This window comes from Colletotrichum fioriniae, assembly GCF_027942845.1.
Source record: "Colletotrichum fioriniae strain IMI 355084 chromosome Unknown scaffold_16, whole genome shotgun sequence".
In the NCBI taxonomy this organism is placed as follows: domain Eukaryota; kingdom Fungi; phylum Ascomycota; class Sordariomycetes; order Glomerellales; family Glomerellaceae; genus Colletotrichum; species Colletotrichum fioriniae.
This window is the reverse complement of record NW_027076852.1, coordinates 272291-294110: the sequence shown is the minus strand read 5'-3', so window position 1 is coordinate 294110 and position 21820 is coordinate 272291. Positions and strand designations below refer to the sequence as shown.

The 21820-nt window shown below is 51.9% G+C and overlaps 3 protein-coding genes across 3 annotated transcripts; 1 reads left to right on the top strand and 2 right to left on the bottom strand.

Annotated features, from left to right (window-relative positions):
• Positions 1 to 5208: 5208 nt before the first annotated feature.
• On the top strand, positions 5209 to 8329 carry MSS4 (Phosphatidylinositol-4-phosphate 5-kinase; the record flags this gene model as incomplete). The annotated part of the gene is made up of 3 exons (XM_065759106.1): positions 5209 to 6437; positions 6492 to 7458; positions 7508 to 8329. 3 exons carry the CDS (start codon positions 5209 to 5211, stop codon positions 8327 to 8329), a joined length of 3018 nt encoding a protein of 1005 aa, XP_065612204.1.
• Positions 8330 to 9397: 1068 nt separating this feature from the next.
• On the bottom strand, positions 9398 to 10067 carry N0V96_010948 (uncharacterized protein; the record flags this gene model as incomplete). Its single annotated transcript, XM_053195756.1, has 2 exons — positions 9398 to 9592; positions 9834 to 10067. The coding sequence occupies 2 exons, from the start codon at positions 10065 to 10067 to the stop codon at positions 9398 to 9400; spliced, it is 429 nt and encodes a 142-aa protein (XP_053046791.1).
• Positions 10068 to 19218: 9151 nt separating this feature from the next.
• On the bottom strand, positions 19219 to 20028 carry N0V96_010947 (uncharacterized protein; the record flags this gene model as incomplete). The annotated part of the gene is made up of 1 exon (XM_053195757.1): positions 19219 to 20028. The coding sequence occupies one exon, from the start codon at positions 20026 to 20028 to the stop codon at positions 19219 to 19221; it is 810 nt and encodes a 269-aa protein (XP_053046792.1).
• Between the last annotated feature and the right edge of the window lie 1792 nt (positions 20029 to 21820).

Here is a 21820-nt window from a genome sequence, read left to right as displayed (position 1 = left end):
GAACCAGAAAGCTTTGTCGGTCTGTTGTTTGTAAATTGCAGCATGAGGTAGATGAACGTGCTGGGAAACATTCATTTGCATTGTTTAACCGCGGGTTTGTCACGGACGATTCCGTTGGAGCTCTGATGTATGCACATAGGGGCATGAACACGTCTGGGGGCAAAAGGATGGGATTCAATTAGGTTCAGGGGGAATGATGAGTTCAGATTATCGTAATCCCGAAAGAGCCGCCTTTACGAACTGCACTGGGAGGCCTCGTATTGACGAGATGAATAGAAGAAGGATTACGGGGGAAATTCAATACAGAGTGAAAGACTGAGATATCGGGCGACGCCATATAGTTTCAACTCGGCGAAGCTCTCTGAGCGAATAAACGGCCGAATAACCGATGTCAGTTTTGGAGTATTGGGACTCAAGGCATTAAACATGTTCGTGCGCTCAACCAGCTTGCACTGCATAGCATGAACGACCTTATTGCAAGCGCCCCTTTCCGTGCCGTGCCGCGATGGGGGCCAAAGCTCTCGATGCAACCACTTAAAATAAAAATAAAAAAAACATTTACCACACTTTCTTTTTTTCTCATCCAGCACTGTTGAGTATCGCTCCTGTTCTGCCGGCTGAAAGGGGAGGGTCGGCAGTGGGAAAGCCACGCACACGCGCGTAAACCAAGGAGGTTCATCCCAGGCGCGGGAGCCCGGTGCGGGTACTGAGTACTGTAAAGTAAAAATGTCAGGGAAGGGACTTATTGTGTGAACAACTTCCTTGGATCTTCTGGTGAAAGAATTGGCGGTGGGGGGTGTCCGGTCGGTGTAAGGGCATCCCTTCCACGTCATGCTCGCTGGAGATTGTGCTACCTACTAGAAAAGTTCGTGGCAGTAAGTGAAATAGGGAACCTGCAGCCAAGAGTCTTTGCTGTAATCCAGACAAGGCGTTTCACGTGCGGCACGACTGCCGACCCTCTGAGTGAGAGCCTGGACGGCGGATTGAACGAGACAGAACCGATGGGCAGGTGAACCATGAGGTCATTGCATTTTTTTGGGCAGTCCCAAGGGATCGTCCACGTTCTGGCGATCCAGGGAAAATCAGGGACTGTGCATGTTTAGTGCAGTTGTAACGGTTAGGACTGGCACGACGTCACGGGTGGTTGGTCGGTATAGAAGGATCGACGGGGTTTGGGCTGGCACGCTGGCTAGCTTCTCATCAGACGGTGTGTGAGTGAGTGTATGTGCCTTTCATCTTTCCCGAGTCCCCGGGGGCTCACTATCAGCCAACTTGGGTGGATTGGCGGTCAGGATTTTGGGGGCGTATGGTGCGAGTGTGATGTCTGTTGTGTGATTTGTGGTGCGTGATGTGACCTAGGACGATCTTGGGCGCCTGATGAGTTGGCATCCTTTTTTGGCAGACATACGCAATCGTCTACCCGTCTTGGGGGGACCCGCGGCGGTAAGACCTGGGCTGAGATGATTGGGAAGTGAGACTGGGCATCTGAGAAGAATGGTAGTGGGATACGGCTCTGGCTTCGGCAACATTGTTCTGCTTGGAGAGGAACTTGCCCGAATGGCACCACTAGAAAGATGCTTTTTGATAGAGATGACGAGCTCTATTCATATTCGTACGGATACAGATATCTGGTTGAGTCATGGTCTGGCGCGGCCCTCGGGATGCGGTAGCTGGCTTAGCTGCCGCGGAATCGCGGATGACTAAAAACCGATTTCGAACAAACCAACTTGGACGCTTCGGATCCGTATGTGATTGGGCACTCGTTGGTTCTTGTCTCTCACGGAAAATCGTTGGCTGCCCCTGAAGGGTGCTTAGGTCAGCCCTAGACTTGAGCAACGCAATATCTGTATTTCAGGACGACAGTAGGAAATTTGAGGTAGTAGGCACGGAGGGCGGACAGCCAGAAGGCAGATGAAAAGAGCCCCGATTAACCGCTGACGGCGATCGGGCCCGGGGTTCTTTGGGATTCCCGTGCCCTGCGGCACTAGTGGTGAAGTGAACGGTGGACTGGAGTACGAATGAAGGTCAGACGAGGCAGAAGTCTGTATCATCGTCTGTGAATGCACATATTGCTTGTTTTGAGCCTCTCTCGCCGCTGCGAATCACTACTACGGGGGGAAAAGTGTGTCTATGAGGTCTTGAGTGAGTCTACTGTTCCGATAGACGTGAGCGCCGGGGACACATGCCGACTCCATTCCCACAGTCTCCATCGCCTTGTTCGTCATGTTGTCTATTCGGGAACAGAGACCCCAGAGGATCCGTAGCTTTGCGGCAAACAGAGACAATCAAAGGGGGCCGACTGGGGACGAGATGAGGACGCAATGTCCCAACGTTTGGTGGTGAACCCCGCTCTGCAGGAGGATAACGAGGGTCTTCCAGCTGCGCAAGGGGGGGTTTTCTGTAATCTGTTGCTTTTACCTATACGAAGGAGAGGGGAAGGGGGGGCCCGCCAACGGGGCGGTCATGCATGCAGAGTGGCAGGTCGTTGATATTAAGGTGTTGACGGGGGGGAATGGGATGGTTCTGAACAAGTGTATCTGTATGCAACATGTCACGCGTACAACTGTGCAGGGGCATTTGATCCATTACGGCTCCCTTTGGGCCTTTGCTTTGGTAAGAGTAGGCCCCTGACTCCTGAGATTTCGGAACGAGTTGGACGGAATACTCTAAAGGCAAAGGAACGGGATCGTGTAAGGGGCGAGGCGAGGGGATGGGACGTATAGTCGATATACCGCCACTTGAGCACAATATCAATATCTAACGAAGTGCTATCGAATGCATGTCTGATTTCGCGGCAGCATAGGGATATGCAGGAACACAATAGGAGCGTGGCTGTGAGACACACATGGTGGAGCAGTGCAAAAGCGAAACTTTGGCAACGACGAGACTTGGTAATGAAGTGATGGGATACCAGTACAGTGAGATTGGATGTGAGGACTCAGGAGTTCCAACATTCAACTTCCATCTACCAAGGGCCGATGTGATGGCAGGTCGTTTAAGGAGCTGCATGCATAGTGAGGCTCAGTCGACGATCCGATGCTACCTACCGGTGTGCACATCCACGTATCCACGGAGGAGGTCATTGAAAGGGGAGCAGAAGTGATGCTATGAATAGTACGGACATGAGAGTGGGAAAAGGGGACCGCTTATGTACGTGTATGCAAGGGCCGCGGGGTCTTCCGTCCCATGATTTTGACGTCTTATGGAGTCAGGGCCATAGTGGGAGAGAGGTTACTCCGGAAGAACTTCAAGAGTTGTCTCGACGGTCTTTCAAGCTCCTCCTCCCCCTTCGAGACGTCTTCCACGGGCCTTGACAAGTTGAGATTGGATGCCGTGGCTTGGTGGTCGAACCTGACCCAGTTGGCCGGAAACACGGCGTCAAGCACGTCTTGGGGCTGGGCTGGGCGGCGGGACTTGCTACTGTCCCTGTGCGTTCTTGACCAGTGAACGGTGAGCGTGTCGGCGAGAGCGAGACGGGGGCACTGGGGGTGCCTTTGGCGGCGGCCGATTACCTAAGTGTGTCTAGCTTCCAATATTTGGTGTAACTTGGAGGAGGAGGACAGGGACAGTGAGCTCTGAGAGGTTCAGAAAGAGAGAGAGTAGAGAGAGAGAGAGGCACAGAGAACAGGTGAACCAAAAGCGAAGAGGTCGCCGGCTCATTTCGAGCCCTGGCAACAGGACCCAGAGACCGGTGGGCGGCCAAGCCTCATTGGGTCGTGAGCTCCACTACGGGAGCCCTGCCGTCGGCCACTCAGAGATGCTGATTCCTCTCTCATTTGGAGTGGTGGATCTCTAAGTACCGGTGCACGCAATCAATGGTGGAGGTATACATATCCACCCACTCACCACCCACTCACCCAGCCCCGTCTCCTACCTCCTCCATTCAGGAACATGGCGCCTTGCCGCCTAAGGTAGCAAACCACCCAGAAGCTTAGGTAAGGCGCGGGAGGAACCTATGTTCCAGTCGGGTAGTGGACGGGATACCATAGGTAGTACGTACCGGGGACTTCTTGTGCACCCGCCTCCCACTTTCATTCTCTGCCACTCACCCACCGAACTGCCACTACTCTCAGCGTCTCCCGAGTCCCCCCCTCTGCTGAACATCCTGAACATCCTGCTTTCAGGTGAATTCGAGGTGGTAAACCTTGGAGTACGTACCTCTTGAAGGACTGTCAATGGACGATAACCTCCACTGCCCTGTCCACGTCGGCCTTCCAGCGTCTCTCAGTGGTTCAGTATCGCGATCAGTGGTACTGGCAGGGGCCTGGTGGCTTTCTTTCAGTGGACCGGGCCGCCTGTTCGGCTGTTCCTGATGTGTCTCCAGCGTCTCCAGTGTCTCCCTCCCGGCTGGTGAGGCCTGCCCACCTCACCTGTGACCCGTAGGTTCGTACGGTACCTCAAGGTACCGGGCACTATCTGTAATGCCCTGCAGGTCGTCTCTTCCACCAACGTGGACCCGTAACCTTGCGTGCTCTCGCCGTGTCTTTGACCTGAGTCTCTCTCATCGTCAAAACCTCTCTTCCCCGGCTTTCCTTCCTACTCCCTCTCTTCAACCAACCGGCCACCACCACCCACCTCGTCATATCATGCGCCGCGCCGCCGTTGAGACATGCCCGAGCCATTGATTTATCTTCTCCCGTCTCTGTCTCTGTCTCCGTCTCGACTCGCAACCCTCCACAACTTCTCCGACGCTTCCTCCTCTCTCTTCGTCTAGTCCCCCATCCCGACAAAGACGAACCTGACGACTTCGACCGCATAGTCAGGAGCGACGCATCGTCCCTAATTTCCCATCTTTGCTTCTGGTACTCGTCGATCTTTGCCATCGACAACGACAACGTCACCCCGGGTCAATTGCACGCCTAGCGAAAGTACGATACCCCCCAAATCTCGACGATCCATACGAACGAACGGCCGCATTGATCCGACTTTTGCGTTGTTTTTTCTTTCATCGAAAAACAATGTGTTGAGGCTTTGCTCGGCCTGTTCTGTTTTCCTTTCTTTCAATCCAATAAACGACGATCCAAGGACTCGATAATATCGCCATCCTGCCGCTGATACCCCCCACGAATAACCAGGAGAAACCAGAGACAAAATAACGACATCGCTCAGAATAGTAGCAGTAGCCGTTAACACCCCCCGTCACATCCACTCCCACATTCAGCTACGTCCAGCCTCCCGACGTCTCGAACCCCGGCCGACCGACCGACCATGCCCACCTACCTCACCCGCGAGAACGCCCCCGTCTACTCGCCAAATTCCGACTTTCTGGACCTCGACCCAAACAACACGCTTGACCTGTCTGGCCACAAGCACCCAATTGACGGGCTCTCCCATACCCTACCACTTCGCCCATCGCGCTCAAACAACCTCCATGATAGCTTCGACGAAAGCTCAACCTCATCAACTCACGCCTCAGACGTCTCTGATTCCATCCCCAATCAGATGAATGGGACGAGGCCGACTAGCATGAGCTCGTTGCCCAACGGCTCGGCAGGGGCCGGAGGAGGCGCAGACTTTGATTATCACGACCACGACTCTCATCACCACGACCAATACAACGATTACAAGAATCAAAAACACCCGCTACAAAATGGACACACCGTGACCATGCCCGACCGGACAGCTCCGCCGCCGCCCATCACTATCATCAAGAAGCCATCTTCCGATACCGAGCAATCGAGCCCGACGGATAACTACCTTACGCCGCCATCAATCGGATCGCCTGCGGCCGGATCTATCGATCATACCATAAAAACAAACGGGACCAGCAGTCCCAATTACGCACCTCCAGCAATACCGTTACAAGGTAAACTTGCCAACGGCCACACAACGCCCGTGCCAGCACCCAGCAACGCATCGCTGTCCCCAGATCCCACCGCCAATAATCAACCCGCATCACCGCAACGCTTCTCGTCTCCGCCGCTTTATCAGTCTGGTGGTGCTACCCCTAACGGATCGACATCGACGGGTCTGCAACCGCCCAACGGCGGACTGAAGCATCGACATACTCTCGAAGTTCCCGGTACCCAATCCAACCGCGCTTCCAAAGATGGCTCCGACACGGGCTTCTCCAGCGGTCGCTTCTCTCCCACAAGCACCACGCAAAGAGTGCGTAGGGCGTCCCTTAACCTGGTGCGGAGAGATACCCGCTCGATGCAGTCCGATGTACCGCGTGACGAGGTGGTGCCTGACGAAGAAGCCTTGCGCTGGGCCGAGCATTATCGACAAAAGCGGGCGAGTAAGAGGAAGAGAAAGGAAGAGGAGGATGACGACAGAGTCTTGGTCGGTACAAAGGTCGACGAACATCACACTAACTGGGTTACTGCCTACAACATGTTGACGGGCATCCGTGTTTCCGTGTCCCGCACGAACGCGAAGCTCGACCGGCCCCTGACGGATGCTGACTTTGAGGCGAAGCAGAAGTCGACTTTTGACATGTACGTCAAGTCCCGCGTTACCCACGTGCTTTGCAAGTTTACTAATTTCTTCAGTGCCGGAAACGAGTTGGTACCCTCGGCGAAGTACGATTTCAAATTTAAGGATTATGCGCCTTGGGTTTTCCGACATCTACGCGGCCTGTTTCGCTTGGATCCCGCAGACTACCTTATGTCTCTGACGGGCAAGTATATCCTGTCTGAACTGGGTTCCCCTGGAAAGAGTGGTAGCTTCTTCTACTTCTCCAGAGACTACAAGTACATCATCAAGACTATCCACCACGCTGAGCACAAGTTCCTCCGCAAGGTCCTCAAGGACTATTACCACCACGTTACCGAAAACCCGAATACGCTGCTCTCTCAGTTCTACGGTCTCCACCGAGTCAAGATGCCCTACGGAAAGAAGATTCACTTTGTAGTCATGAACAACCTCTTCCCTCCCCACCGGGACATCCATACCACCTTCGACTTGAAGGGATCTACGATTGGCCGCGACTATAAGGAAGACGACCTGGACAAGAACCCTCGGGCGACGCTGAAGGATCTCAACTGGATGCGCAGACAACGAAACCTCGAACTCGGCATCCAAAAGAAGAAGCTCTTCTTGGAGCAGCTACAAAAGGATGTTGTCTTGATGAAGAAGCTCAAGATCATGGATTACTCTCTGTTGATCGGTATTCACGATTTACAGCGAGGAAATGAGGAGAATCTTCGAGGAAAGACGCTTCAGGTCTTCAACCCCGGCGGCGAGCAAGAAGATGGCGAGCCACCATCAGTTCTGTTGCGAACACCCTCGAAACTGGAGAATGCTCGCAAGGCGCGGGAGCTGCGCAACATGATCAGGCACGAACGGCCAGTGCCCATGGGGCAGACTGCAGCTCAAATGCCAGACGAGCTCGATGAGGGACATAGCAGATCGGGATACATCTTCAACCAGGACGATGGTGGATTCCAGGCGACCCACGAGGACAACTCTCCAGCCGACGAGATCTACTACCTGGGTGTCATCGACTGCCTGACTCACGTAAGACTTCTTTTCGCGCCTGCCGTTTCATTGCTAACTCTCTATACAGTACGGAATGATCAAAAAGATTGAGCACTTCTGGAAGGGACTGACAAGCGACAAGACAAAAATCTCCGCTCTTCCCCCTGAACAGTACGGCGACCGATTCTACAACTTCGTCGAGGGTATCACGATGTCTCCCGAAGAGGCGATTAGGGAGAAGCAGCGGAAGGATCAGGAGCAGATCGAGGCTGCTGCGGCTGCGGAGAGACAGCGTGTTGCCAGCTGGAGCTCGAGTATGCGTCGGAGGTCGGGAACTAACAACATTCCCCCAATGCCCGACTACCGACCTCCGCCAACCCCGCCTAGCGCGCCAATGTCACCCGAGGCACGTGAAACTGTCGAGCGAGCCCAGCAAGATGCCCGAAGATCCGAGAGACACGGGGCTTCCGAGCTCAACGTTCCAGACGTCGTCCTGTCGACAACCAAGATGAGCGAACGGCGAGAATCTGGTGGACAAGGGGCTCCTATCCTGCCAGTGGTTGAAGAGGCAGGAGAGGCTTCATCACTAGGTGGCAGAAGCAGAGACGGGGCAGCGAGCCGTGATGGCGATGACTACAGACCGGCTACACCAGCAAAGCCGGGTATGGAGAGCAGGTTCGCGGGACTTCGAGACTACGCACCGCCGACGCCGCCAAAAGGGCATCATCTTAAGCCTGAAAGCCAAGATAGCGGCTACGGGGCACTGCCGAACGGAAACGGTTCCACGATGAGCAGAGAGGACTCGCTTAACATCAAGCCTCGCCTTAGCAAGGACTCGCTGGATAAAGCCTTGCCGCCGCTCCCCAAGGAGGCTGGCGGACAGAGTAGCTTCCGCATGGGCCTTGCTTAGGGCGCAAGCCGCCTCTTGCGGAACAACAGCAGACGGATCCGTGTCGTTAGGAGTACGAGTGGGAGCAGTGACGATGCAGGGGACGACACGCGACGGGAAGAGAAGGGGGGGATGAAGCATCAGCAGCAGAGAGGGGGAGAGAGACTGGTCGACAAATCAACAATTGCATCAACGGGGTCAATGACAAATTCTGCAAGCTCGTTCAACGAGGTCTCACAGCGACCGAGGCAACAGAGAGCCGAGACGAGCCACAGAGCTTTTTACTAGTGTTTTCTCTCATGGATGATACCACCATTGCATTGAGCATGCTTCTTCTTTTTTTATTCAGACTTTTTTTTATTTCTCTTTCCTCCCACCTTTTTCCCTTGGGTTTTCTTATCAAACCTCTTTTTTTGTTGTTTTTGTTTTTTTCGCCCATACAGAAAGTCTCTCATACATACAGGTCATCACGTAAAAAATCATTGTTTTCCGCCCTCGGTGATGACCAAACTCTGCTGGGAATCAAAGGCAAAAGGGAGAAAAAAAGAATTAGGAGTCGGGATGGAATTGGTGGACAACTTTATAGCGATATTCAAGAGGGCGCTTTTTTCCTTCCCATAATATGGATGGGGTTGGGTGCGTCTAGGTAGCACAAATAGAAGAGTGGATTCTCAAAGTCAAGTCTCTATCGTGACATGTTCTCAGGAGAGTAAACTTTTGCGCGTTAAGATCTAGCCGGGCATGAGGCTCATTGATGGCTGAGGGTACTTTTGTCATTGTGGTTTACATTATTCTACAGACGTTATTCTAAGTCCCGCCGGGCCCCTGAGGAGAGGAGTATATAGAAACATAGTGTTGTACACCAGCGAATAGAAGCTGGAGGGAAGCGAGGTTTCTGGTATCAAAGGGACCATATACAGTTGACGATTATTCGGCATCGCCAGACAAACTTGGCCGGAGGCAAAAGGAAGCCGAGGAGCGGGAATCATCCCATCTCATCCCGAAATCTGACTGGAGGTGCGGGGTGGGTGGTTGGTTCGTCCATGTTGAACTTGTTTCGTTTGTTTTCCACTCGGAGCGTGACCCGTCTTACTGCCTCCTCGAGGCGAGCATGTCTTGCAGATCAACCTTTGTTGGCGTTGGCCCCTTGGAGGAAGAAGGGGCTGAGGGCTGGTCGGCGAAGGTGGTGGTGACGTCCATCTTGATAGCGTTTTCGGCTTCGAGCTGGGCTATGCGCTGCTTCTTTTGGAGGTCTGCTACGCGCCATTGCTTGAAGTATTTTACCTAGAAGAGGGGACTGGATGTTAGTTTTGGGTTTATTCAGATTTGGGGCGTTTCGTTCGATGGTAAGGGTTTTGGTGTTTTTCTTGTGCGTCTTTGTTGCGTGAACAGGTGAGAGCTCTGTTCAAAGGTCTCCGCCGGGGGGCAACCAGAATCTAGGCCAATGACCGCAGAACGGACCAATGCCAGCTGCGCAAGCAGGGAAGAAGAAGAAGAAGCCGAGTACTGAAAGAACAACACGTACCCAAGCAGCGGCACAATCCCGCTCAAAGACCTGGTTCTCGGCGGGACAGGCCTTGCGGGCCTTGGCGTCATCTTTGAGGGCGTCGACGATGACGTTGCGGTCGAGGCAGCCAAAGTATGCGTCGCGGGCCTCCCAGCACTTGCGGCGTTCGCTGCGATCCGGAGCGACGGCGCCTGTGCGGACTTCTTCGGCGCGCTTGGCTTCTTCGGATTGGAAGGAGGAAAAGAGGCCCATTGTGTCGACGAGAGAAGGGAAGTTCGGGAGCTGTGGTGTGGGTTTCGATTGTCGGGAGGATCGGGAGGCGGTCGATGGGGTGTTTGGTCGTTGTTGGGTGCACAAATGATAGCTTGATTGAAGAAGCAGGCTTCTTACGTTACGTGGGTTGATTCGGCGTGTATGCTCGACAAGTGGCGGTTCAGATGAAGTCTCGAATCCTTGGATGACGACTTCTGTAGATCTTGAACAACGCCGCACGAAGTCCGAATTGGACGGCCGGCAGAATATCGAGCGGTGGCCTAGAATAGACTAGTCAGCTCAACCGGGGTGGCTCCGTCACGGCTCAGCTCCAAAGTCAGCCTTGCCTCATTCGTCCTTAGCGCGGCGGGTGCCGATTGGAAGCTCTGTCGTTGCGATTCTAGGCAGGCACAGGCGCACCGGCGCGCCGCAAAAACCGACCTGGAAGATGTGGCGCAAACTAGCCCAGCTGACTCCAGCCACCAAAACTGTCAACATCCCGCTGCTTCCCTTGTGGCACATCCTTTCAAACGTGACAGCTTTGACGAAACAAACCACGAATTACGTTGACATACGTACAAAAGACGAGAACGATCCCTACGGAGAACAGGCCGACGCTGGGGTTTGACTTCGACGCAATCTCCCCAGCCTTTGATTGCCAATAGGGACGCAAGAGCTTATAAGCGGCCGCGGAGATTTGCTCCAAGGAAGAAGGGATTACGACCGGGGGGGTCTGGGAGTTTCTTATTGCGAACCGCAAAGGAAAGCTCGATAATGCTCCGCCGGTAGCGAGATTTCGCAAGACAAGAACGAGACAGAGCGCACGACCGTCCTTACGCAACGACACCTAGACAGACACTCTCTCCCTCCCTTCGGACGACGACCGCGAAATCTACAAAGCCACTCAACCATCTACATTGCTCCAGAGATTCCCAAAATCCAAAGCAAGCAACACTCCGAAACAACCGTGACCTCAACCCGCCATGCCCCGCCGCCGCAAGCCGCCCCGGCCGGGCGCCCTCAACGACCTGCCCCCGCTGCGCATCGCCTCGCAGATCGCGGCGCTACAAGGACTGTACTATGCCGGGGCGCTGGTGTTGATGCTCTTCTCGGCGCTCGTCGCTGGTACGGGGTTCACGCTGGATCTTGTTTTTGGGTGGGAGGCTGTTCGGGGAGATACGACGCAGGGGTGGCTGGGAGCTTTCTTGTGGGTTCTTGATGGGGGGTTCTGCATGTGAGTTGTTCCCTTTCGTTACGTCCTTCATACGGGATTTCTGGGCTGGCGGTTTGTGGCTTCTGGGAGCTTGGGGGCTCACTGGATGAAGAGAGAAAGGAAACGAGCGAGCAAAGGCAAGAGCTTGAAGACCAGCGCTAACACATATCAACAGGGCCGTCGCAATCATCGTCCTCATCGGCCGTTCGAAACTTGTACCCGACTTCGCGCTGACGATGCATGGCCTACACCTCGTCGTCACGAGCCTATATACCGGCCGCATCCCACGGAACGCAATGTGGTGGGGTGCCATGGCGGCTAGCTCGGGCATTTGTGTGGCTCTGGCCATTTGGGGGTCTAGATACCGCGAGCTGAGGCCAATATCGTTCGGCGGAGGAGGTGGCGGAAACGCCGGGGGCGGTGCTGGGAGCAGTGGTGATGGTGCTGCGCAGAATGGTGGCACTGGAGACGAGGAAGATGGGCTTGGGTTCTCCAGGGACGGGGACGCGGGAGGGGAGGGATGGTGAGGGCGGGTATGAGATGGTTGGGATGGACCATGAGAGACGGAATTCCTGATCGAGCTGGCGAGATTTGAATGGGCGGAATGAGTGAAAGGGGATCGGGACTAGCCGCAAGGCTGGAGGGTATGACATATCATTGCTTGGCGTTATCGGGATGTACGAGTATCGAGGATAGACGATCCGGATTGTGTACAGTTTACATGGCTGTGATGACGCAGAAATAGACACATGGAAGGTCGTGAGACTTCTTGGTTTCGGATGGGCTACGAACGTCTTCAGAATCATCGTGATTCCGTTTCTCGAGTGCTGCCCGGTTCTTAAGAGCCAGGTATCAGGTTGCCTGAGGTCTGCCGAAGTCCGTCGTACATAAGCATGCATTAGATTTACTGTCCACAAGCAATGTTCTACTGAGTCAAACAAGGTAGGCCATGGGTCATTATGGCGCTTGGCTAGACCACTGTGTGCCTGGAACGCTGCAGATCGTCATCGTGCCAGATAGTAGGAGAAGTGAGCCTGGATCGACCACCTCTATGAAATGCAAAAAGGCACCGTTCTCATCTTGATTTTTCCGCTCCTGAGTTGCCTCCTCGCTATGGCCGCTCGTATCCGCTTGCAACACTTTAAGTGTCTAGCCTTGGGCCCTGATTTTAAGTCAGTTGCCAGATGTGCACATTAAGATCAACGTCCAGATGTTTCGTTTATTAAAGTTGTTGAAAGACTGTAAACAGGTGTGGTGATCCTACAATGGAGGTGGAAGAGATGCAGAGGGCGTAAGCCCTGGCTCAAGATCCATCTCATGTGCGCCACGGACCTGCATTCGAAGAGGATCTGAGGCTGAACCTAGAAGCGGATGTCATTCTTCCATTCCGACATTTGCATTGCCAGAGTTACACCAGAGCTCGTAACTATTTCGGGTTCCACACATGGCCAATCGCAACCGCATCTACTGCTGACGGCTTGGAGAGGAAGGCGAATCACATATCTTACCAAAAGCAAGGGGAACGCCACAGCTTCTCTCAGCTCAAGCCTCGGCCCAAAGTGTTGGAACATGTCTTGCTGTCGGTAGCCATCTTATATGTATACTGACCTCCCTTGGCCGAGCCTCGGGTGCTTTCGCATCTGATTTTCTTTTGCAAGATGGTTGGTAGTCTTTCTCCATGTGCCATGTACTCTCCTATCTTGCCTTCCATGCGCGGGGATACGAATGCCTCTCGTGAAGAAAACAATGATCCCTTAGAGCTGTTTCCTCGTCGCTCCAACATACCCATCGAGGAACAGTGCGGTTATCCTTTTCAGGAAACCAGAAATATGTCTACAAACGACGAATACAGGGCTTTCCTTGCCCCAAGCATGGCAGACATCTCTGATCAACAGTCTTTACACTCCATCTCAGTCTCAGAGGTATCCTCGCCGGACTCGGAAGAAGAGCTTTCCAAGCAGATGACCTCGAAGCTTGCCGAAAACGAAGTCCCGAACCACAAGCAGCCAGATACACCACCAGAGAGCGGATTGTCCGTAGAATGGATATGGTCAGTGTGGTGGGTGGAGATGTTCAGCAGCGTTCTAGCATTGGAGTGCATCTCTGCCATAGTCATTATTCTATCGGTTTACCGGGGACAACCTCTTCCCAACTGGCCGAAGCTCATATCAATCAGCTCCTTGATCGCCGTATTCACGGCTGTTTTCAAAGCTGCGCTCATACTTCCTGTCGCCGAAGGTAAGTCTCTGGCTCTCGTCAATGAGTTCACGGTGTACGAGAAGCATGCAAATATTCTGACTTAGGAATTTTTAGGACTGGGACAGTTGAAATGGAACTGGTTTGATCGATCTCAGACGCTGGGTGATCTCGTCTTATTTGATAATGCGAGTCGAGGGCCGTGGGGCTCAGTTCTGGTGATGAAGAGATGCATTCTCCGGCCGAATATCAGGGGGTAAAGCTGGCCTTAATCATATTTGAGATCAGCTTATTAACCATCGGGCAGATACTTGGCTGGGCTTGGTGCATTCATCACTGTTTCAGCCCTCGCAATCGATGCATTCTCTCAGGCTACAATAAACCTTGGCTCTTGCAATATCACGACAGAGTTTTGGTATAGCCGAAGTGTCTCGGACGAACAACTATTCGGGCAATCCTCAACAGCGCGACAGCTCCCTTGATGCAGCCCCCATCACCTCTAATCAAAAGATGCGAAAGGCTATCAACAAAGGTCTCGTGGACCCTCCAAAGGCTGGAGAGCTGATCAACTTCACCTGCACCTCTCGCAATTGCACTCTCACGCAAAATGGCGGAGGAGGCTTCTTCTCGTCTCTCGGAATATGTTATTCGTGTAGAGACATTACGGACAAAGCTGTCTTTGAGCTTTTCACCAATAAATCGGCCGCTGCTTCTAATATTTCGACGTGGCACCTTTCATGGAGCAAAAACAAGACTGACGAGAGGATTCTTCAAGGGGAAGGCGGCGGCATGCTTCTGACGATGACGCCCACGCCCAGTCGGGCGTACGACAGCAGCTCGCCTCCCATTTACAGCTTCGATATTTTGTCGCTCACATCCTTCAAGTGCGATTCATGTGGGCCTGGAAATTCGCCGATGACCAGGAAACCATTTGCAGCTCAATGCAGAATCGACCCCTGTGTCAAGAAATATCAAGCTACGGTGACTGATGGAATTTACACGGAAAAGGCGGAGGATGATGTACAACTGCTGAAGAGACGCCCCGCAACTTTGGATGAATCCGAAAATGAGAATTCCTTCTCATTGCTTACAGACTCTGTTTTGGTCGATGGCACAGAGAAAACGTGCAAAGAAGTAGACGAAAGGTCGAGTAATTCCGTTCGAATAGGCTTCAGGGATGATGGATTCAGAGAGATTTTTGACAACTCCACCGAGATCTCTCACTCAGAGAAACTCACCTGGAAGAGCTATCCGCAAGAATGCGTCTGGGTTGTAGACAGAAGCTCTTGGCAGGGGATGAGGGAGACGATGACTGAGTTTCTGAGCGGTAAAATGACCACTCCAGAGGCCGAATCACATCAATGGGTCCAAGATTCAGTCTGGGGCCAGCAACTGTTTGCATCCGGAAACGCATCCATGTCAACGGTCAACAATGTAGTTGCCGGGTTGGCTGACTCAATGACGGCTACGATACGCAATGATCCCTATGGAACATCTGAGGAGTTGAGCAGCAACGTACCTGTTAATCTCAGGGCGGCTACTGGGCATGTCATTGTTACCCAAACATGCATTTATGTGCAATGGGGCTATATAGCATACCCCATAGCCCTTCTTGCTCTACAGTGGATATTTTCGACCCTGGTGTTGGTTGCGTGCAGCAAACGAAGGAGATCCGGGGATGGGCCAGACCGTGCAGTCTGGAAGTCTTCGCCTCTAGCACTCCTATTCCATGGCCTTGATGAGGATCTGCAGGCCAGGAGTCAGAATCTTGAGACTGTCAGGCAGATGAACAGCTTGGCAAACGATATCAAGGTTCGTTTGGTGCCGATGAAGGATTCCCAACGGAATGGATGGCACTTCGCGGGTGTCTAGATATTTAGCATCATGCCTCAATGCTCGAATGATCAACAATAATACTTTAGTGAGTATTTTGGCATCTGTGTTGATCCGCGGCTACTGACGCTGCTTCCCTAATCTGTATCCGTGATGTTCAGTCAGGTCAAGACGCCAGACAACACAATCACAGCGTACTCGGCTTGTGCATCAGGCAATTGGTTACATGAATTCGAATTGACTCAGACAATGCTGGTATATTGGTATCCGGGTGAACGTTACGCTATAACTCAATGATGCAACTCCCCCTTACTTCGAGTCAGATGCTGTACTATCCTTCAAAAATCAAGAAAATATTCAGTCTCGATCAATCATACGGTAACCCAGCCCAGCTGTTTGGTGATTTCGCCGAGCTTAAGCAGCCGTAGCCGAGTAGAACATTGAAAACATTCAACTTCTTGTTCCTATTGTAGCATTCAATGTTAGTACTTCGACTTCTTTATGACATATGATAGAAAGTAGCCTAACCTGCAGGGCAACCGGTCACACAACTGTTGGTCTGGCCTGTAAGAGGTCCTTTGCAGCAGTAGCTACCGCCAAGTGGCCGAATGTGGTCATTAGAGACTGATTGAGTACAGCCGTTGCATGAACCGCTGCCGTCGGGGAAAGTGCAAGCTTTGAAACAGCCAAAGTTGGAGCATTGGCTTGTGCCTGTGGTAACCTGGAGGTCGAAGAGCTCGGATTCATCAGGGCCGCATGCCGCATAGGCTCGAGCTGCGAGGAGGGCAACGAGAGGAAGGAGTTGGAACTTCATTTTAGCGATGGTAGTTGTGATAGAGACTGTGTTGGAGATGAGAGAGAATTTGAGATTTGAGTGGTAGTTCAGCTGGGTGGGCTATGAAACTACGGTAGGATCTGTTGCCCTTTATACGGGATGCATTCATGATGGATGGTGGAGCTTACACGACTGACTTATGAATAGCTCCATTAGTGGACCTCTTTGCCACCCTGCTCGATGGAGAACGCATAAGCGCCAGCTCACAACTCGCATCGAATCATTTCAAAAGTTCCGTTTCGTAGAATACAATTTCGTCGCGTTCAGTTTGGCTATGCCGTACGCCGAACCGCCTAAAAAACGCATCACGTTCTACGCTTCTACGCAAGGAAGGCTGTGCACCATGATACAGCCTAAGGATCTCAAACAAATGGCCTAAGCTTCCAGTAGTGATATTGAATCGTGTTACGAGTATTCTTACGGAGCAGTCCTGCCCAGCACCTTCTAACGAACAAGGTGCTTGAGTGTAAAAGATGGGAATTCAAGGGGTCTTTTCCAGTCGTAGTGAATAGAGTTCAACCCTCTGACTGCTGTTTTGTCTCTAGGCCCCTGGAAACTTGTCGCAAGGAAGACCACAAGGCGATACTATGGGCGCATAGGGGTCCATCCACGCTTAACGTGTATCACGACTCATGACCGCTCTCGCTTGGCCCGGGGATGACCGATCGTCTCGTCCTTGATGGCTACTGATCAGTAAATCCCGCCGGCACTGGTCGAGAACTCTTTTCTAAAGAAGTTCGAGGGAGTAATCCTTCCGTTCGGGAAACTCCCGATATAATACTATCGACCAGATGAACTACGGGAGTCTTGGCACTCCCTGTTTCGGTGGCATGAAATAGAGTTTGTGTCCCAATATCCTACCGGGAAACCGGCTTTGGCGGGCGTCTAGAAACTACTGCCGGGAAGTTGGACTCCACGAATCGACAGAAATCAAATACGTGTATAACCCATTCTCCGGGCTCGGTCAAATCACTCGCCGACTGCATCAAGTTTGTCCGAGTGAGTCGCACATTTGTGAGTGCAGGGAGACAGTTGCAACCCGCAACTTGCTATTTGAATAGGCTCTCCATGAGTTTCCGCCAATACCTAAGCCAAAGTTAGCAGGTTCAAACTTGATTAAAGAGGGGGTGAATGGCAGGATACATCAGTAATTGTGATTGCACCTTTGGCTCGTCTCTCCTTGTTTTGTGTTAGGTTGGTGCACAATACTACGGCTTGTGCTCATCAGGAGGAGTGTTGACTTGTAAAAGTGGATTAGGGGTAGCTGGCTCGGATAACCCCATCGACATCAAAGCGGAACTCTTGAAGGTAGAAAGAAAAGCTGTCCGTTTTATGGTAGAAGGCATGGGTGAGGGAAATTGTGATTCGAATTTATGGTAACTACAACATGAATCATAATCTTCGCACTCGAACCAACTTAGCCCAGAGCAGACCTTTGACAGCACAAGATCTATTTCGTGTCTGAAAGGGTACAGTCAGAAAAGACGACAAGACCACGATGGGAATTTCAGTCTCACAAATGACTTGGGAACCTACACGAACGTAGATTTGTCTAGCAAGCGCTCCAGCACTTCACAGTCTCAAAGCCGGGCTCACGGCAGCAATAGTTTTGAGCAACAAGCCACTGATACTTGATCTCGCCCTTTCTGCAGTTCTTGCCGGCGCTGTCTGTACATCTTCCACTAAACATGAACTTAGGATTCCATCTTCGGAAACGTATGCACGACTTGAGCTCGTGGGCTTAGAATGGGGTTGGAAATACCTGCCGAGGGGACAAGCCGAGCAGCCTGCTGAGACGACAGACGCGGCACCAAGAAGGAGCGAGAGTTGAATAAGGATGTTCATTGTTGAAGTGGTGATTGAAAATTTTGGGCTCGTGAAGGTAAAAGTTGAAGCGTTGATTATGAGAATTGACTGATACAGTGATACGGTTATGATATTCTTATTCGCAGACGTAGAAGCCATCAGCTTGGTTTAAATACTATCGAGCTCGTTCTCTTCTGCCCTACATCAGTCTGCCTGAAAGCTCAGTTGCGTCGTATATCCACTGTTATTTGGGCCAATGGGTCGACACTAAGCTCAAAGTGCCCGTGTTTGTGGTAGCAGAAACTGTCTTTGATTGTGTCTATACGATACGGCAAACTCTCTCTTGGTTTTTGGCAAGAGCTCCCGTATGGTAGCGAGCTCTGACCAGGCCATGATCCAGTCTCAAGTGGTATACTTCCTAAAGGAATGTGGTTGTCAACCTTCCAGAATAAAAAGTACGGTCTGGAGCCGCAAAGCTTGTTATGTTTAACCCATCTTGGCAAGCGTGCGATAAGCACGGTCACGGAATTGGCATTCCTCAACAGACTTCGCATAGTCTTATGACTGCAATTACTTTTTGCAGTTGCCAGACTTTGTCTGCCAAGCGCTATGAGAACTTTTCGCTGACCGCCAGGATTGCGATCAGGGTTGCGGCAAATTGTAATACCGAAGGAAGAGTCTCCGTAATTCTAGAAGCCTGACTATATCCTGGAAGCAGCACTAAAGATGAAGAAGTCTCCGTCTCCTCAAAGTTTTACTGTCGGTTATTCCGAACCAAATTACTGTTAGGAATTCGGCCCTATTTCCTGCAAAAGGAGTCGTTCGCCATGCGTCAGTTCTAGAAGGTAGCAAACAGGCTAAAGTCGACCGAACGGAGCGGGATCACAGGCCATCTCTAGCTAAAGTATACCTAAGTAATCAAGAAAAAACAAGTGCCTCATGAGGGAAAAAAATAAAAGTCAAATAGAGATCTGAGGGAAGAAGTGGGCTAGGAACTTTGACCTGGAATCCTTGGATCTTGAGTATCAACAGCTGTGTCATAATGTCATCCGATCAACTGACAACTGCTCTTCCAAGTCTGATATCAGACGGCGTGGTTCAGATGAGATCCATGATTCTGTGGCCTAAATATCAACCGCCGCCTGCCCTTTGCCTTGACCTTGAATTTTCAGTCTGCGTAATAAGCTGCTTTGCCGGTTTCCAATTGACCTTAGAGCCCACCTCCTCCTAAATCGGGAACATACCACCATCCATGATCCGCCTATTACCTACCACTCTAATTCCTTCTTGCTTTCGCTATTACAACCACCTTCGGCGCTTTCAGCCTGCGGTTTTCGCCACTCGTAGACACCGCCTCTCTTATCAAACGCGCTCTTGTCCCATGCTACCTGCTGCATGGCCTTCTTCACTCCAACATCAAGCAAGGACTCGCTCTTCTTCATCGGCCCGTTGCCCTTGTCGAGGAAGCGCAGCTTCTCGTCCAGCAGCAAATAGCTACCGGCCATCGTCTCATTGTCCTCAGGCATGTAGCAGGGCAGGTGCTTGTGCCTCCCGCAAAACGTCTGCCATTGCTCCTCCGAGATGAGAAGCTTTCTTGCGTCACGCACCCGCGTCTCATCCTCGTTCTCGCCTTCTACAAACAGGCAATGGAATACCTTCCATCGGAACGGCGCCAAGTGCGCAATTGTGTCTGCCATGTCCTCGTTCCAGTTGTAGATGTTGACGACAGTGTTGAGCTTAAACATGATGTTGTACTCCTTGCACCATTCAGCGATGCGGAATACCTGTGCAATGTGGTCCTTTTCTCCCTCCGCTCCGCCATTCTCTCCGCGACCGATCTCCTTGTTCGTCTCACGAACAAAGGAATCACAAGAGATAGCCAGAATGTCCAGATACCGGCCATACTGGCGGAGCCACTTCTCTTGAATCTTGCTTCCGTTGCTGACGATGCTGATGCTTTCGAGGTCCAGATCCTCCTTGCAGTACCGTAGCAGCTCGCCTAGGAATTTCGGATGGAGGAATGGCTCACCGCCTGCAACGTTGAGCTTACGCATGCCAGCGTCCTTCAAAAGACGCATGCCATGCTTGGCTTCGTCCAGGGGAAGAATGTAGCCGGACGTATTGGTATGGAAGCAAAATCCGCAGGCGTAGTTGCATTCCCGTGATGGGAAGTAATTGACAGAGACAGGGGCGTCTGGGTCATCCACTGGAAGCTTGGGTTTTAACTCATGGGTGGTGGCTGTCTTTGATGCGTCAGAACGGGACGTCACGGCGCGGCGTCGTAGTGAGAAATAGCTTGTTACTAGCACAGCAACACCTATTACCCATAAGAATAAGAAGGGAGATATGGTTAAAATGGTCGACAGCGCCGTCTGAGCGGTGATGGTCAGTATCTCCATGATGTTGGAACACTCGTCGATTTTATCTTTGCTGCTTCTAGGTGTGTCCTCACAGCGGATATATGAAACTGATAGCAACAACGGAATTCAGGAACATACGAAGTTCACACAGTGAAGCCCAAATTAAATGAAGTCAGGTATTATTAGAGTTCAGTGCTTCCAATCAACACCGAGGACTTATTAATTAACCCCTCAAATGCCGGTATCACAAGTAATTATGTAATAAGACAAGTCTCTTGTGCCATCCAATCGTGGCATGGGACGGGGATGATGCACCTTCCCTCCCGACGTTACTAGGCACGCCAGCACACCGTCAACGTCAACCAAACAAGCAGACTGTTCACCAGCCATATCATGAGCACCAATACGGCCCCAAATCAACAGAAATTTGCAGTGATCTTTGTCCTCGGTTGGTCACATATCGGCCCTAATCGGTAGGCAAAATGCAAGCCTGCTCACTATCTTGATAGGAGCTCCCGGTTCAGGGAAAGGCACGATCTGCGACCATCTGTCCCGCAAACATGGCTTGTTACATTTTTCAGTGGGAGATAATCTGCGCACTTGGATGAAGGATGAAGGGAACCGCCAGACACCTCTCGCCGCTACGATCCAAGACAAGTTAGACAATCAAGGCTTCCTTACGTCTGCGGAGTTGAACCCATTCCTGGGCATTGCTATCGAGGATGCAATCCGGCAAGATAAATTGAACGGGATATTGATCGACGGCTTCCCGAGGTGCGAGGAGCAGCTTAACTCGTGGGCGCAGTGGCCTTTTCAAGAACGTCTTCCATTGGTATGTTGATGCGGATGTACGCCAAACATGTGAGCAACAGGATGGCTAACTCGAGCAGGAGGGTCACCCAAAACCCGACATCGTCTTGTCACTCAATGTGATGAAAGAGAACGCAGAAGCGAGATATCTCGCGCGTGGCCGCGACAAGAACGACAGCGGGGAGAAATTCACGAGGCGGTTCGCAGAGTACTTGGAGGAAGGACCGCCTGTGGAACGACACTACCGTCAAGCAGGATTGCTAGTCAATGTAGGCGTTAATGTCTTTCGTTGCATTTCTAAAAGGAATCCTTCTGACATCCTCTCAGATCGACAGCAACGGCACCAAGGAAGAGAACATCGCAGGGGTAGAGAAGACACTGAGAGACAGCGCATTGTGGAACCGTGTGGTAAGCCAGGGTACGGAGTCGGTTTTTCTCGTGTCCCACCGGGTTCCGGATGATGCCCAATAGTCTAAGTATGTGTATACCAAACTCCAGTCTCCAGGAAGAATAAGCCGATACAAGGCCGTCTCCGACTTTGTCTCACTCGCTGCTACTTCAACCACCCGCAGACGCTGAAATTCTTCTGTTGCATCTGCTCGAAGTCGACAAGCGAATCCAGCATAGCCCATCATTTCCTCACGGTCCGATTGCGCGCCATCTCCAACCATGAATCGTCCCTCAACTCCTATGATCTCGT